The sequence below is a fragment of the Oncorhynchus keta genome, chromosome 21, assembly GCF_023373465.1.
Source record: "Oncorhynchus keta strain PuntledgeMale-10-30-2019 chromosome 21, Oket_V2, whole genome shotgun sequence".
Taxonomy (NCBI): domain Eukaryota; kingdom Metazoa; phylum Chordata; class Actinopteri; order Salmoniformes; family Salmonidae; genus Oncorhynchus; species Oncorhynchus keta.
Window position 1 is genome coordinate 13,608,044 of NC_068441.1, and position 18,125 is coordinate 13,626,168.

At 43.3% G+C, this 18,125-nt stretch overlaps 1 protein-coding gene across 2 annotated transcripts in view; it reads left to right on the forward strand.

The window, feature by feature from the left end:
* Window positions 1-18,125, forward strand: part of LOC118400160 (succinate--CoA ligase [GDP-forming] subunit beta, mitochondrial-like) — a 144,106-nt gene that overhangs the window by 43,006 nt on the left and 82,975 nt on the right. For both annotated transcript variants that reach the window (XM_035796712.2, XM_035796713.2), the window contains exon 2: window positions 5,407-5,548. In XM_035796712.2, coding sequence (XP_035652605.1) covers window positions 5,407-5,548 — 142 coding nt within the window. The remainder of the gene's footprint in view (window positions 1-5,406; window positions 5,549-18,125) is intronic.

The following is an 18,125-nucleotide window of genomic DNA, read 5'->3' on the forward strand; positions in this document are numbered from 1 at the left end:
TATATACAATGTGTGCAAAAGGCATGAGGAGGTAGGCGAATAATCTATTTAAAATGCCACTCTCACATCTGAACTTCAACACACGCACTTACCACACACACATAGCCAGTGTTCAGAGTTTAGACTACAAGGTGACTAGAGGAGGGAAGTCCATGGAGTCCCAGAGAAACTCACACTTTGTGCCAATAAGTAAATGACAGGGAACTTGTTTCTGTTTGCCTCATGGAGCTTTGGAACATGTTCCTCTAAAGTGAAGTCGACATGAGAGCGAGAATGCAGTGTGTTAGCTTTTTAAACAAGGACATAGGCCAGACAGTCACAAACACAACTCACCCACTAACACGCAACACTGCCTCCACTCACTTATAACATGCAACACCTAACACTACTAGATGAGGAACAAACCACCAGACTGAATACTGGTTGTTACTGTGTTTCTAAAAAAAGACCCCAGAGAAGTTTCACGAGAGGGTCAGCTCTGAGCTCAGTCTGTGGCTTTGAATAACTTAAGTGTGGGTAAATGCGTTGCCCAAAGTAGGACAAGAGAAGGGTTTTGAATGGAAGCAGTGGACGCAAAAAGCAATTCATATTGTATCTGGTGCCCTGCCATTGAACTGTTCTACTCCAGTGAGACAGACCGTCTGGCCATTATGACTGTAGGATGGCGCAAGTGTGCCACTGCCATGGGGACTGATGTCATTTTGTTTCACCCTAGAACTTCTCAGACACTCCCTTCAAAGAAAGAAAATAGGCCTACTTGTGGAAGACGATTCCTTCCAGGCAGAGCCACAGGACCCGCATATGCCCCTCATTATTCAGTGATGTAAGGGAGACTAATCAGCATACTGTAGTAGGCCTAGACCACTTCCTATGGACGTTGGGCGTTTCTGCCCTAATGAAGTCTCCACTGCGCCACTCTCAAGGGGGTAGCAGTGAACAATGCATGCAATACAATACCCCTGTGGTTTACATATCTTTCCACACTAAAAAGTTGGAATAATACTGTGAAATTCTGAATATGATAATAATGCTATTTTAGTTTAAGAGCTGTTTGAAAAGACGGCCTGAAATATCAGCCTTGGTGGGATGACGTTTTGGTAACATCACCATGCAGTAAATTAGTTAATAGACCAATAACAAAGAGTTTCAAACCTCTCTGCCAATAACAGTACATTTTCAGTTTCCCCCCCTGACTAATCCCACCCAGACAGTCCTAGCAAAATTCTTGCTTTAGAAATTGCCCTTTTGCTAAGAAGCTATTTTTGTTTAATTCTGACCATTTTAATTGAGGAAGATACTTAAGTACAGTAAGGTACTTAATTGTTACGCAGAAATTATTTGATAAAGGGATAAAATGGATGCATTCATTCTTTAGAAAGTCGTTTGGTCTATGCACAATGTACTTCTTATGAATGCACATACTATTTTCTTCATAAACTACTTAAAATGGATGACTAGAAGGGTAGATTTGAACACATTGATTTAAATAAGTCTTACTGTGGGCTATTGTTGCACATTTTGGAGAATATTCAGAGGTGGAAACTTTCCATGGGAATTAACGGGAATATATTTATATATTATAGTTTTTTTACATTGGATATATTTACCATATCATATGGAGACAGTAGTAGACATAATTGCTAATTATTAAATCCTTCCAATAGAAAAAAAAAACTTTAGTTTAATTAAATAAGTTGACTCTTCAAATGGTATGATTTCACTGAACAACAAAAGGGAATATTGAATGATCCCCCAAATGATCCATCGCATCTCCCAAAAACGTTTTCAACATACATCTGTAAAATGATAGTCTAGAAACTAAAGGGGAAAGAGCCTCAGATCCACCAAGTCCCTTCCACCAGGTGGCTGATGAGATGTTGGCACGACTGCCATATTGCATATCCATCCCAAAGCCCTTGCTTGGAAGTGTACTTCGCCTGACTGCCAAGAACCTTGCCCTCATCCAGACCAAGGTGGCAAGACACGGTAGAGATGACACCATAGGCCTTGTTGATCACCAGACAGGATGCTCTTGTCTACTTGGGGTCCAACATGTACGGTGTATGTGCTTCATTTTGATGTATTTCAGAACTGCAGTTTCCTCTGCTTGAAGCAACATTGAAAAACAAGGGCAGTACGGATTTCTTCTTACATCTGCAAGCAGAGTCTGGTCATCAGACAGGATGGCATTGTCTCCCTCATTCCGTGCGATGGCGTTGCTGTAGGTTTCAGGAGTTTCAGGCTGCTTACCACTCTCTCCCAAAATAAATCATCCAGAAGGATCCTCTTGATGGGGATGTACATATCGGTAGACTGTGATATGGCCAACTCTTGGAGAGACTCCTTCCCCTCCAGGAGGGGAACAACATGATGACAATACCACCCCAAAGGGTGTTGCTGGGCAGCTTCAATGTGGTGCTCTTATTCTTCTCACTTTGCTTGGTGAGGTAGATTGCGGCTGTAACTTGATTACTTTTCACATGCCTAACCATTTCCTTGGCTCTCTTGTAGAGTGTATCCATTGTTTTCAGTGCCATGATGTCCTTGAGAAGCAGATTCAATGCATGAGCACCACAGCCAATGGGTGACCAAGCAGCCTTCATGGTCGCAGAATTGTCTGTCACTAGTGCAAATACCTTCTGTGGTCCAATGTCATTAATGACTGCCTTCAGCTCATCTGCAATGTAGAGACCGGTGTGTCTGTTGTCCCTTGTGTCTGTGCTCTTGTAGAATACTGGTTGAGGGGTGGAGATGATGTAGTTAATTATTCCTTGCACACAAACAATCGACCACCCATCAGAGATGATTGCAATACAGTCTGCTTTCTCTATGATTTGCTTGACCTTCACTTGAACTCTGTTGAACTCTGCATCCAGCAAATGAGTAGATAAAGCATGTCTGGTTGGAGGGGTGTATGCTGGACGAAGAACATTCAGAAATCTCTTCCAATACACATTGCCTATGAGCATCAGAGGTGAACCAGTTGCATAAACAGCTCGAGCAAGACTTTTATCAGCATTTCTCTGACTACGTTCCTCCATTGAGTAAAAAAAACTTCTGATTCCAGGAGGACCATGAGTTGTTGCTATCGATAAGGTGTCTGATTCATAATTTTCACCTCGAATAGAAGTAGAGGTACTTTTGTCGGAGGTTGCTTGTAGTGAGGGAACTTTATGCACTTGGTCAGATTCTGTATCTTTGTTGCATTCTTCTCCTATGATTTGGCACAGTATTTGCAAATGTACACAGCTTTTCTTTCTACATTAGCTGCAGTGAAGTGTCTCCACACATCAGATAGTGCTGTGGCATTTTCCTGTAAAGATTAGAGAAAAATGAGTAAAGAAACAACAAATACAATTCCATGTCCAGATAAATAGTTAAGCAGCTAGATTAAACAACTCCTTTTGTAAACTAAATGTTTTAAAATGAAGCATGTATGGAAACAGGTGACTTAACATTCCTCAGTTAGCAGGCTCAAACAAGCTAAATCCCACATGGTAGCAAAAACTAACTAGCAGAAATTGTTAACAAGATAGAAATGATTTTAAACAGATTTTGCTGTAGGCTACTATTTAGTTGGGTGGGCTCAATACCATATCATTACTGTGCAAGAGCTTGAGAATCAGCTGTACATGTGATGGAAGAGTGCACGGTGTATGCAGAGGGTTGCAATTCCATTGAATTGGGGATAGTTTAACCAAAATTTGCCACAAGACCTAGAATTGCCTTATGTTTATCCCACAAAAAGGTTCACAGTTATAAACTAACTAACTTTGAAGAATTTAAGCAAAATTCCCCGGCTTAATTTCCCTTGGTAAATTTCCGTGAATTTCCTGGAAAGTTTACGACCCTTTGCAACCCTACTGTGGGCTAACTTATTGATATTCACACTGTCATGCAGCCTACTGTAGATATGTGTTATAAGAAGTGTGGGTTTGACCTTGTTGCCTTGCTTCCCCTGTGAGGTTAAGCAGGGTCAGAGTTCCTCCCTTCAGTTGGTCGTGGATGCCATTGAGATGGCCTAGTGCTCTCAGCCCGTTTCCTCTCTCCTCTTCTCATGAATGATGGAGAGGCTCCCAGGCAGCTCTGTTTGAGAGTTAGTGCTTCGGTTTGGCCTTGTCAGACCCCTCGCACCACTAAGTCAGATGGCAGCAGCCCCTCCCCTTCCACTCCTCATCTGCATCAGCCTTCAGTCAACCCTTACTTGTCAGGATTCATTTTTTAAAGGATGTCTGAAATATGGCTTGTTTGATCAGCCCCTCAGACTTTGTTACACTTGAGGAGGCCTTCATTATTCATCAGCGGGGCTTGTAGTGGATCACGACGGGATTACGCCTGCTGGAGTCACACACACGTTCATAAGCAGGGATGGAATAAGAAAAGAGAAATTAATTATCATTTGCAAAATGCATTATCATGTGGCAAGTGACTCTTTTTGCTTCTTGAAAGTACAATATCTTGAACTTGACTGCTGACAAGCAAAACATTTTAGGACTATCATCAGTGGACTAATGGGAATTTTTTGTTGTGCAAAATATAGTTTTTAAGTAGATTTTACTTTTAAGTCTTGGAAATTCGGCACAGTTTAATATATATATATATATTTTTTTAGCATTCTGAATTTCCATTACGGCAAAGGCTTTGTTTTCCTTAACGATGTTAGACTGACTGCAGTCGGGGTAATGTGCCCATCTGACAACACTGAGGGCGTTTAACCTTAACACAGGTGTCTCACAGTAAAACCTGTCTGTTTAATAGTGCCAACAGCTGGAGCTGACAGCCTAGCTGCATCTGCTGACTGAGCAAACAGTTTGAACACATCCTAGGCCTGTCTACCGGTCTCATTATGGGGGATGGAGAGGCAGGGAAAAGGGAGGCAGAAAGGGTGGAGAGATGGGAATGAATGCACTCTGGAGAACTGAACATAAGTAAGGCTTAATCAGACACACCTGCACTTCCGGTATGGTTATTCCTCTAACCGAGAGTCAGTCAAACCTTTATCAACGTTTGGGCATATTTATAATTCCTGAACATCACCAGATGTTGAAACAGCGGCTTGTGCAGTGCAAAGTAATCTTTGCATGTAGGCCTAATTTGAAACAGAAACAGAAATCTTAAGCTGTCACTAAGGATACTCCTCACAGAAAACCTGTGCCTGTTTAGCCATATTCTTAGTAGTAGTAGTAGTAGTAGTAGTAGTAGTAGTAGTAGTTGTACTTTCCGGGGAATAGAAAACCAAGGTTAATCTCTCATGGCCTCAACTGCTCCCTGATGTTGGATTCCTTCTAGCTTCCTAGTGTTTAGCTAATTACGTCTTCCACTAAATATTTGGTTACTTTTAACAAAACATTTCAGCAATTCTCTCTCTCTCTCTCTCCCTCTTTGCCGCTGTCTCCCTCTCTGCAGTGTGCACGGGTGAGTTCCAGGCGATGGCTGAACCTGCAGGAGTATCAGAGCAAGAAGCTGATGCAGGAGAGTGGGGTTACAGTCCAGCGCTTCTACGTGGCTGACAATGCCCCCGACGCCCTGCAGGCTGCCAAGAGACTCGGTGAGTGGACATAACACACTTAGGCCCAGCCTACACTAAAACTGCAGTCTACTGCAACACTGGGTGTCATTCAGACTTAAACCATGACAATATGCTCTAGGGCTACACAGGGCCAAGGTTGCAGGAGTGGCATTAATCAAACATGGTATATTGTGTAAAGCAAACAAAATCTTTGTAGATTCCGGTGTCACTATTCTGCGGTTTGTTTGAGGAGCATCCTGACACTGTCGTCGCTCTGTTACAGCTCTGTTTACGTAGCAATCCCCAGACAGCCAGCCCTCTTCCAGACGTGCAAACTGCTGTGGTTAATCTTGGCTGAAGTGTTATCAAGTTTAATTGTGTGTGTGAGGTTTGTTTGGGAGCAGGGCCCATGTTCCTTGTGCTCAGTGATCATACAGGCTCAATTCTCGTCACCCCACTCAACCATACTAATTATTTTCACGCACGCACTCTCTCTTCAGATTCACTTTCACTTCTTCTCGCTCTCTCTCTGTCTGCCTTTCTGTATTAATAAGATTTTATTACACACACACACACACACACACACACACACACACACACACACACACACACACACACACACACACACACACACACACACACACACACACACACACACGTTATTCTATCCTCGTGGGGACCTCAAATTAATTTCCATTCAAAATCCTATTTTCCCTAACCCTTACCATAGCCCTGACCTTATCTGGAACCGTGGTCCTTCTGTAGCTCAGTTGGTAGAGCATGGCGCTTGTAACGCCAGGGTAGTGGGTTTGATTCCCGGGACCACCCATACATAGAATGTATGCACACATGACTGTAAGTCGCTTTGGATAAAAGCGTCTGCTAAATGGCATATATATACCCTAAACCTTACTCCTAAACGCCTAGAAGAACCAACACACATACACACACACTCATATTTTTAATTCAGTGTCCATGTTGTGGACAGCCATCTCAAGCACATTGTTGTTGGCCAGTGAGATGTTGGGCACTAAGGGCCTGCCTGGGGAGTTCTCAGTGTCTTGGCGGTGATGTGAGCCAAGATAAACGGAGGAGGAGGTGTAATATCTCTGTGACAGTCCCAGTTGTGCTCTCTTTCACTCAGCGTTGAGAGAAGGGGACATGCAGTTGGACGGGGCCCAGATATTGAGCCCTCAGCAGACCTCTACTCTGCCCAGACCCTTTGGCTGCTGTAATCTCTGCTTATCTCAACCAACACAATGGGCTTTGCTGCTGTCCTGTAGTGTCCATGTTCACTGCTCTATACTGTAGCTCTCTCTCTCTGTCGTCTCTCTCTCTGTCGTCTCTCTCTCTGTCGTCTCTCTCTCTGTCGTCTCTCTCTCTGCTCTGTCTCTCTCTCTGCTCTGTCTCTCTCTCTGCTCTGTCTCTCTCTCTGCTCTGTCTCTCTCTCTGCTCTGTCTCTCTCTCTGGTCTGTCTCTCTCTCTGGTCTGTCTGTCCTTAACTTCTTGGTGACAGGGGGCAGTGTTTTCACGTTCGGATGAAATGCATGCCCAAATTCAACTGCTTGCTACTCATCCCCAGAAGATAAGATATGCATATCATTAGTATATTTGGATAGTAAACACTCTGCAGTTTCTAAAACTGTTTGAATCATGTCTGTGAGTATAACATAACTTATTTATCAGGTGAAACCCCAAGGACAAACCATTCAGATTTTTTCTTTGAGGTCACTCTCTTTTCAATGGGTTTTCATTGGGAATTGAAGGGACCTTCTTGCAGTTCCTATTGCTTCCACTGGATGTCACCAGCCTTTAGAAATTGGTTGAGGTTTTTCCTTTGTGTAATGAAGAAGTACGGCCTTGAAGTGTACTGTTAGATAGAGGCGCGTGACCAGAAAGCATGCTACAGTTTGTATTCCTCCTGTATTGAACACCCAGTCTTCAATTTGATCGATTATTTACGTTAAAAAATACCGAAAGTTGTATTACAGAAGTGTATTACAGAAGTAGTTTGTCAAAACATTTCAAAGTTTACAGGTAACTTTTGAGATATTTTGTAGTCACGTTGCGCAAGTTGGAACCGGTGTTTTTCTGGATCAAACGCGCCACATAAATGGACATTTTGGATATATATTGACGGAATTAATCGAACAAAAGGACCATTTGTGATGTTGATGGGACATATTTGAGTGCCAACCAAAGAAGCTCGTCAAAGGTAAGGCATTAATTATATTTTTATTTCTGCGTTTTGTGTCGCGCCTGCAGAGTTGAAATATGCTTTTCTCTCTTTGTTTTCTATGGTGCTATCCTCAGATAATAGCATTGTTTGCTTTCGCCGAAAAGCCTTTATGAAATCTGACATGTTGGCTGGATTCACAACATGTGTAGCTTTAATTTGCATGTGTGATTTAATGAAAGTTTGATTTTTATAGTAATTTATTTGAATTTGGCGCTCTGCATTTTCCCTGGCTTTTGGCCAGGTGGGACGCCGTCCCACATATCCCAGAGAAGTTACCTTCTTGGGGCACCCATCCCGTTAGCAGGATCATTTTCGTCAACATCTGCTGAATTGCAGAGCGCAAAATTAAAATTAAATTACTAAAAATATTACATTTTCATGAAATCACAAGTGCAATATAGCAAAACACAGCGTAGCTTGTTGTTAATCCACCTGGCATGTCAGATTTCTAAAAAAAGCTTTACAGCGAAAGCAAACCAAGTGTTTGTGAGGACATCTGTCTCAGCAGACAAAACATTACAAACAGCTAGCAGCAAAGTAGATTGGTCACGAAAGTCAGAAAAGCAACAAAATGAATCGCTTACCTTTGATCTTTGGATCATTTGCACTCACAAGACACCCAGTTACACAATAAATGTTCCTTTTTGTTTGATAAAGATTCCTTTTTATATCCAAAAACCTCCATTCGGTTGGCGTGTTTTGTTCAGAAATCCACAGGCTCGTGCAGGTCATGACGGGCAGATGAAAATTCCAAATAGTATCCGTAAAGTTCGTAGAAACATGTCAAACGTTTTTTTATATTCAATCTTCAGGTTGTTTTTACAGTAAATAATCAATAATATTTAGCTTTTTTAGCTTTTTCAATAGGAGAGCGAGAGAAAATGTCTGCTCCAAGCTGTTGCGCATGCAAAACTCTATGGACACACAGCCATCCACTGACGCGATGTGATCGTTCTCGCTCATTTTTCAGAATACAAGGCTGAAACTATGTCTAAAGACTGTTCACACCATGTGGAATCCATAGGGAAAGGAATCTGGTTGATACCCCCTTTAAATGGAGGGAAGGCATGCAATGGAACAGGGAGCTTGCAAAATAAGAGGCACTTCCGGGTTGGATTTTCCTTAGGTTTTCACTTGCAATATCAGTTCTGTTAAACTCACAGACAATATTTTGACCGTTTTGGAAACTCTAGAGTGTTTTCTATCCTAACCTGACAATTATATGCATATTCTAGCTTCTGGGCCTGAGAAATAGGCTGTTTTATTTGGGTGCATTTTTCATCTAAATACTTCCCCCTACACTCAACAGGTTAAGGCGTCAGCATGCTTCAGATCGCATACTCCCTTTAAAAGACCTTCAATTGAAAAACAAGAAAAAAGTGGCAATAGTACTGTTTAGTACTATTTTTTGCTGAAGAGATCTTAGTCACGCAATTATACATTCAATTACGATTTTTGGTGCAGTATTATTCAATGAAAAAATGTGCAAATGAGTCGTTTCTCATTGAATGACAACATACCAATCCCTGGTGAAAGGGCATAGATTTTGGCTCCGAACTTCGGCTTACCGCCAGAACAATTTTTCCGTGGCTCGAACCGCAGAAAAACCCCTCACCGAACTCCATAAGGAACAAAAATGTCATCATAATATATGCACAAACTCTACCGAACTGTTTCGGGTGGGAAACATGCGGACGCCTTTTGTGTATTTGTGTCCATCGTCTGCTCTTGGCTTAGTTTTAAAAGGGAGTGACTGGCTATTGATGCCTCGTTAGTGCAGATGACAACGTTTGTCCACTGTGTGTTACACTTCCCAGCCACCTAAGGTCATATGAGTGGATATGTGTGAGAGAAGCTTTCTCTTTAATTTGCTTATTTTAGTTGGAATATGTACTGAGCTGCCGTGCTCCCGGTAGACAGAGAGCCAGTCCTTCTCCAGCCCCAGACTCTGAGCCCAGTATCAGGGTCCCTCTGGAGAGGGGGGGTACAGCAGCATCACTGGGAGTGGACGTGACCATGCGAAACTCAAATGCATTTCTCTCTCATGCGCACACACACACTCTCACACTCTCTCACTCCCCAATATACTCCCCTCTGTCGGGCTCACTTACCCATAAAGCAGTGGACCTGACAGCTCAATTGGAGCTGTGGTATCTGGAGGTCCACTCCTGTACAGTAGAGCTGTGCTCTCGGAGGTGGATGGTGATTGATTTAGCCATTACCACTTAGGATAAATAACGTAGGGGCTTTTCCGCTTAGATCTTCAGCAGCAACTGCTTTTAAAAGATTCAAGCAGCGGTTCTGGCTTTCTGACGTCGTGTCATAACGATCGTCACATCCATGTTTTTGAGCGAGGTGGCCGAACATTTAGTAACACAAACACAGATGGGCCAACCATAACTAGCCAATCGGTCACGCAAAGTAGACACATTTATTGGGCAACTCACTGGGACTGCTGAGTACTGGGTGACTATAGCACCTCTCTCTCGTTTTCCAGAGAGCCACTCTGTGTGACTGACTGACACTGACTTCTGCCTGCCTGCTCAGAGCTAATGACCCAGCAGTACCTGTCCCAAACACAATCCCCCTGCACCGTTCAGTAATCTTTCATTCAGTGTGTGTTTACACACACACACACACACACACACACACACACACACACACACACACACACACCATGCCTCTCAACCACATCAACAATAAGATGGTAGCATTAGAGTATGCAGCGGTCGTGCGCTGATTAGGAAATGGAGTCTCGATAAATCAACCCCGGAGGGGTTTTTGACACTTCATCTAGCAATGCAGTGCCTCACAATGTGCTGTCGAAATATCCCTCTTTTAAAAACCTATAAGATTGTGAATTTGAGAAGGGGCTGCCTATTTTTGGACATTTCTCAAACACAAACCACACATACACACGTCCCCAGCAGCCAATGAGAGCCTGATTATTTGAGCTACTTTGGATATCACAACCCTGTTGACAGATGCACCTGCTGTGTAAATCTTGATGTATTTTCACTCTAAATTCACTATAATACTGTATTTGTCTTGCCCTGCGTGTCCGGGAGCCTTAATGCCTGCCAAGCTTTCTGTCCTCTGAGCAGTTATCAATGAACCAGAGATTGAAAAACATTTGCTCTGAGTTTTGTCTTCTCCACATGTTGAGCTTGTTTGATGAATGAGAGCAATGCATTTTTTACACGCATGCACACACAGATGGCCACGTTCTTTTTCTCACCGCAAATCACGTTTTGCTCCAGTTTCCATTCCATTCGATGTGCAGTATAAGGATTTGTTTTCACATTCATGAAGGGTGCCTTCCTGTATATATTGTCCCACACAGCATACTGTATAATGAATTCAAAATGATTGGGACCCAATTTCTTAGAAGGCATACATGAATGTGGCATACTGTCTGTCTGTTATCCTGCAGTCTTTATCATGCTGTCTCGATTGGCCCAGGTTGAGTTGGCTTGTGTGATCCTATAGGCTTTGTTTTCCTTATTATCTCAAATTAGCTCAGCATACAGCCATCTGTCATATCAGCACTACTGTCATATTTTCTTCATCCTACCACCTGAAGTCTAGCCCCCAGGTGTTTGCTCTTTCTCTCTCTCTCTACTCCTGTTCCTTCTCCTCCCCATCTCTTCTTCTCTTTCTCTCCCTTTGTCTCTTTTCCTCACTGGTTTCAGCTTCGCTCATTCTCTTTCTCCAATTTTACCCTTTTCTCCCTCCCCTGCTTCTTGGGTCATGTTGAACTTATTCAGAATAGATGAACCCGGTAGAATCTCAATTAGAAGAGGCACGGATGTATTAACTAATTTCTCACAGATATGAATATTCAGTGTAAACAGTGCAGCTTTATGCACGGCAGTCATCTCTTGTTAGAGAGAGTTTTGCTATGCCAGTGCACAGCATAATATTGAGATGGCCTGACATTGGACTCACCCTTTGAGGCAGGTATGCCAACACTCCTCCAATGATCTAACAAACTCTTCTACTGTTTGCTTAATAGATTCCATGAAACATGTTTTTATTTCTACCTCACCTGTGTAAAGGCTTTCAGAAAGCTGTGGTGAAGAACAGCACATGCATCAACCATTCATTGTACAGTGATCCATCCCTGATAGGCCTAATTCTTCTGCTCTTCAAACTTGACTCAGACAGGCACTTGATTTGGTCCCAGGCAGTGTGAAAGACTGAAATGTCTCAAATGATATAGAAAGAGTGTAGTGTCCCCTTAAGCCTTTGTTTTCAATCAGGGGGAAAGTGTGGCCATGATATTGTGTCTGCTGTAGAATCCGTTATGGCTCACATCACACATGCCTTGGGCCTACAACCTGTAAATTGAGTGAAGACTAATTTTATACCATGACCCATGATCTTCCCAGAAGAATAGCTGCTTACTGTATCGCTTTCAATGTTCTGAGGTAACGCTATTTAGAGGAGTGGAAGGGGACAATAATGCAATGCTTTATACTTTATATGACAACTTACTAGTACAGCAGTCTGTGTAATAGTTAGAGGTATGAGAAACAATGCCCTCTCTCTGAGTGAATGTTTTTTCTGTAACTAATGCATTCCATGACTTGAAGTGCTTCATGCCTACTGTACCAAACGACAGCCATGCTCTCTACGACCAGGGTTTCACAATCAAATTGTATTTGTCACATGCACTGAATACAACGGTGTAGACCTTAAAGTGAAATGCTTACTTAACCAACAATGTAGTTTTAAGAAAAGGGAAAAAAAATAAGAGTCTATGTGCGGGAGCACCGGTGTCAAGGTAATATGTACATGTAGGTAGAGTTATTAAAGTGACTGCATAGATGATAAGAGAGTAGCAGCAGCATAGAAGAGGGGGGGGCTATTTAAATAGTCTGGGTAGCCATTTGATTAGCTGTTCAGGAGTCTTATGGCTTGGGGGTAGGAACTGTTTAGAAGCATATTGGACCTAGACTTGGCACTCCGGTACCGCTTGCCGTTGGAGAACAGTTTATGACTAGGGTGGCTGGAGTCTTTGATACTTTTTATGGCCTTCCTCTGACACCGCCAGGTATAGAGGTCCTGGATGGCAGGAAGTTTGGCCCCGGCGATGTACTGGGCCGTACGCGCTACCCTCTGTAGTGTGTTGCGGTCGGAGGCCGAGCAGTTGCTATACCAGGCAGTGATGCAACCCGTCAGGAAGCTCTCGATGGTGCAGTTGTAAAACCTTTTGAGGATCTGAGGAACCATGCTAAATATTTTCTCCTGACGGGGAATAGGTTTTTTCATGCCCTCATCATTATTGTCTTGGTGTGTTAGTTTGTTGTTGATGTGGACGCCAAGGAACTTGACGCTCTCAACCTGCTCCGCTACAGCCCCGTCTATGATAATGGGGGCATGCTCGGTCCTCCTTTTCCTGTAGTCCACAATCATCTCCTTTGTCTTGATCATGTTGAGGGAGAGGTTGTTGTCCTTGCACCACACGGTCAGGTCTCTGACCTCCCCCTATAGGCTGTCTCATTGTTTTCGTTGTGTCATCAGAAAACTTAATGATGGTGTTGGGGTCGTGCCTGGCTTTTCAGTCATGAGTGAACATGGAGTACCAGAGGGGACTGAGCATGCACCCCTGAGGGGCCCCCGTGTTGAGGATCAGCGTGGTGGATGTGTTGTTACCTAGCCTTTCCACCTGGGGATGGCCTGTCAGGAAGTCCAGGATCCAGTTGCAGAGGGAGGTTTGAGGGCACTAGGGTGTTGAACGCTGAGCTGTAGTAAATGAATAGCATTCTTACATAGGTGTTCCTTACATAGGTGGGAAAGGGCAGTGTGGAGTGTAATAGAGACTGCATCATCTGTGGATTTGTTGGTGCGTTATGCAAATTGGAGTGGGTCTAGGTATTCTGGGATAATGGTGTTGATGTGAGCCATAACCAGCCTTTCAAAGCATTTCATGGCTACAGACATGAGTGCTACGGGTTGATAGTCATTTAGGCAGGTTACCTTAATGTTCTAGGGCACAAGGACTATGGTGGTCTGCTTGAAACACGTTGGTATTACAGACTCAGACAGGGGGAGGTTTAAAATGTCAGTGAAGACAGTACACATCCTGGTAATCCGTCTGGCCCAGCTGTCCAGAACAGCTGATGCTCTCATGCATGTTTCAGTTTTACTTTCCTCGACGCGAGCATAAAGTTAGTTAGTCAATCTGGTAAGCTTGTGTCACTAGGCAGCTCTCGGTTGTGCTTCCCTTTGTACTCTGTAATAGTTTGTAAGTCCTGCCACATCCGACAAGCGTTGGAGTCAGTGTAGTACGATTCGATCTTCGTCCTGTATTGGAGCTTTGCCTGTTGATGGTTCATCAGAGGGCATGGAGGGATTTCTTACAAGCTCCTGGGTCAGAGTCCCACTCCTTGAAAGCGGCAGATCCAACCTTTATCTCAATGCAAATGTTGCCAGTAATCATGGCTTCTGGTTGGGGTATGTACTAGAGGTCGACAGATTAATCGGAATGGCCGATTTCAAGTTTTCATGACAATCGGAAATCGGTATTTTTGGGCGCCAATTTTATTTATTTTATTTTTTAAATGTAAATTAAATTTTTAGAAATTATACCTTTTTATTTAACTAGGCAAGTCAGTTAAGAACACATTCTTAGTTTCAATGACGGCCTAGGAACGGTGGGTTAACTGCCTTGTTCAGGGGCAGAACAACAGATTTTCACCTTGTCAGCTCGGGGGATCCAATCTTGCAACCTTACAGTAACGAGTCCAGCTCAATAAGGACCTGCCTCTCTCGTTGCACTCCACAAGGAGACTGCCTGTTGATTTTCCCATGATGTCAAGTAAAGAGGCACTGTAGGCCTGTAGGTCAAGCAAAGAGTTTGAAGGTAGGCCTTGAAAAACACCTCCAATTGACTCAAATGATGTCAATTAGCCAATCAGAAGCTTCTAAAGCCATGACATAATTTTCTGGAATTTTCCAAGCTGTTTAATGGCACAGTCAACTTAGTGTATGTAAATTTCTGACCCACTGGAATTGTGATACAGTCAATTATAAGTTAAATAATCTGTCTGCAAAAAGTTTGAAAGTACTTATCATACACAAAGTAGATGTCCTTACTAACTTGCCAAAACTAGTTTGTTAACAAGAAATTTGTGGAGTGGTTGAAAACGAGTTTTAATGACTCCAACCTAAGTGTAGGTAAACCTCCGTCTGTCTGTCTGAACCGACACCTCCCAAATAAATATATATTTTTTACATTTACAGCTGTGTAATGGTGATACATGTCCATTGGGAGGTGTCGGCAGGGTAATGTTTGTTGGGGGTAGAACATCCTTAAGGGTATCCTCAAGGATGGGGCAGTGGTAGGAAGTCCGGGAGGCAGGAGGGGGAGAGAGGGAGGAGGTTACTGCCTTTTGGCTATTCAGACTCCTGATGGTCTGGGGGTAGAAGCTATAGGCCAGTCTGACTGTTTTTAATAGTCCTATGATACTCCTATACTGCCCCTGTCTGAGTGATGGCCGTGGAACAGCCGTGGCTCGGGTGGCTGAGGTCCTTGATGGTCTTCCTGCAGCAGCTGGTGTTGTAGATCTTTTGGAGGGCAGGCAGTGTGCATCCAATGGCGTGTTCGGCTGAGTGTACCACACTCTGTAGAGCTTTGCGGTCAGGTGCGGAGGAGTTACTATACCAGGCTGTGTTGCAGCCTGACTATTCTCTCAATGGTGCTTCTGTAGAATACTATGAGGGCCTTCAGGGAGAGGCCAAATGTCTTCAGCCTGCTGAGGTTTGTGAGGTTTGACTATTTCAGCTCATCGTAGATGTGTATGTCGAGGAACTTGAAGATTTTGACTGTCTTCACGACGGCCCAGTTGAGGATGGGGGTGCTCCCAACCTAGTTCCTCCTGAAGTCCACGATCAGCTCCTTTGTTTTTCTGATGTTGGGGTAGAGTTTTTACCTGGCACCATGGCATCCGGGTGCCTATGTCCTCTGTGTAGGCAGTTTCATCGCTGTTGGTAATCCGGCCTACTACTGTCTTGTCGTCAGCGAACTTGATGAGGGAGTGTGAGGCCACGCAGTCATGGTTAGAAAGGGAGTACAGGAGGGGACTGAGGGCACCCTCGTGGGGCCCCCGTGATGAGGTTCAGTTTGGAGGAGATCATGTTGTCTACCTTCACTACCTGGGGGCGGCCGCCAGGAAGTCCAGAACCCAGTTGCATAGGGAGGTGTTCAGTCCCAGGGTTGTGAGCTTTGATGACTTTACAGGGCACTGTGGTATTGAAGGCCGAGCTGTAGTCGATGAACAGCATCCTCACATATATGCATTCCTTTTGTCCATGTGGGTAAGGGCATTGGCAATTGCGTCATCCGTGGACCTGTCAGGGTGGTAGGTGAATTGGAGAGGGTTGAGTGTGTCGGGAAGGGAGGTGATGTGGTCTTTGACTTACTTCAGTCATCACAAAGTGGTTAGAGACGCGAGTGCTAATGTAGATGTATGCCCCAGGAAGACCCCATTGTGTGAGATTATATGTGTAACGGTTTTCTAGGTGTGGTGAAGGAGAGTCGGACCAAAACGCAGCGTGTAGATTGCGATCCATGTTTATTGAAACAAACGTAACACGAATCTAAAATACGAACACTACAAAAACAATAAATGTAACGAAAACCGAAACAGCCTATACTAGTGTGAACTAACACAGAATAAGGACATCAAGACACTAAGGACATCAAGACACTAAGGACATCAAGACACTAAGGACAATCACCCACGACAAACTCAAAGAATATGGCTGCCTAAATATGGTTCCCAATCAGAGACGACGATAAACACCTGCCTCTGATTGAGAACCACTCCAGACAGCCATAGACTTTGCTAGATACCCCACAAAGCTACAATCCCAATACCAACACCAAAACTCCAAGACAAAACACACCACAATACAAAAACCCCATGCCACACCCTGGCCTGACCCAATACATAAAGATAAACACAAAATACTTTGACCATGGCGTGACAATATGAGTATGTTTATGCCCAGTGTGTGCAATGTTCCTGTGTTTGTATAACACCCACTTTCTTTCATAAAGTTGCAGCTGCAGCCAGCTACAATAACCTGCTCAGGCCCCAATCACTAATAGAATGTGTGAGTGTGCGCTGTGAAGGAAAGCAAAACAAAAAGCCACCTCTGCTGTTACGGAAATCTTTGAGTTTGGATCATAAATAGACATAATTACATCTCTGATTTGTGTGTCTGTGGTAAAACAATTGGAATGGCTCTCAAATTATTTTGTAAATACATTATGAGGAATTTGAGCTGCGTTTCAGGGACCTCACAAATCAAAATGTAATTTTGGACTTATGACGGCTGATATTGCGGGAGGAACATTACCGTGGCTCACACTTTAGGCCCTGATGCGTCGCCTCGCCAACGCTCCCAACACTTGTTCAGGCAGGAGGTATGGCGCCATTATTTTGGTAATGTTGCCTCTAAATTGCTTGTTTTATTAGGGCTATTCCGCGCTCCATTGAGCAGTAAATTTGTAATAAGAAATACAATGACTTTTTCTTCTTCTCGGTCTCGGTTGTGCATTCGTTCCAGTTTTATAAATTCCTTTGTCTGGACTGCGGCATACATTGGGGCCCATTCTCATTGCATTCTATTACGCTGCACGCTGTTTGATAATGATGCTTTTCCCACCAATGACTGGAAATGACTTGGGATGAGGCCTGCATTCTAGCCATGCTAAAACACACAGGAGTAGGACTAGATGTAGTCCTACCTAGGGCTGTTGCAGTGACCGTATTACCGGCACTCATAAGTCATGACTGCAGTAAAATTCCACTTGACCGGTCAGTCACGGTAATCTCCTTTTATGCACTCTGGACATGCTTTGGTAGTACCCAACTTTCTAGCAGCCATGGGGTCCTAATGGCCTGGTACTCAGGGCTCTATTGTCCCTCTAACCACTGACATAAATGCAATCGAAAATCACATCAAACATGTATCATCTAAACAGTGTCCTGCTTTTAAAACACCACTGTGATGATCAATTTAAAGAAAGAAGTTCAGTAGCAGGTTGAAATTGTAAAACATGGTCGTTGTGGATGTAGTTTAAAAGCCTGACATAACAAAATGTATAGTGCTTTCTAAGGTGATGATTAATTAAAAACACCAAAATGCATATTAGAGCTTATACATTGGCTTATGAGCCCAAGCCCGAAAAGAAACCTGAATTAAAATTGATTGTGCCGTTATGCAATACATAGCCTACTGCATATTATGCATGGCAGAAAAACATAACAAAATATACAAAAATAAAACATAACATCATTTGTCTAGCCTATATTCTAAAATTAAACACATTTGAGTAATCTCCTTTGAGTGTGGACCATATTA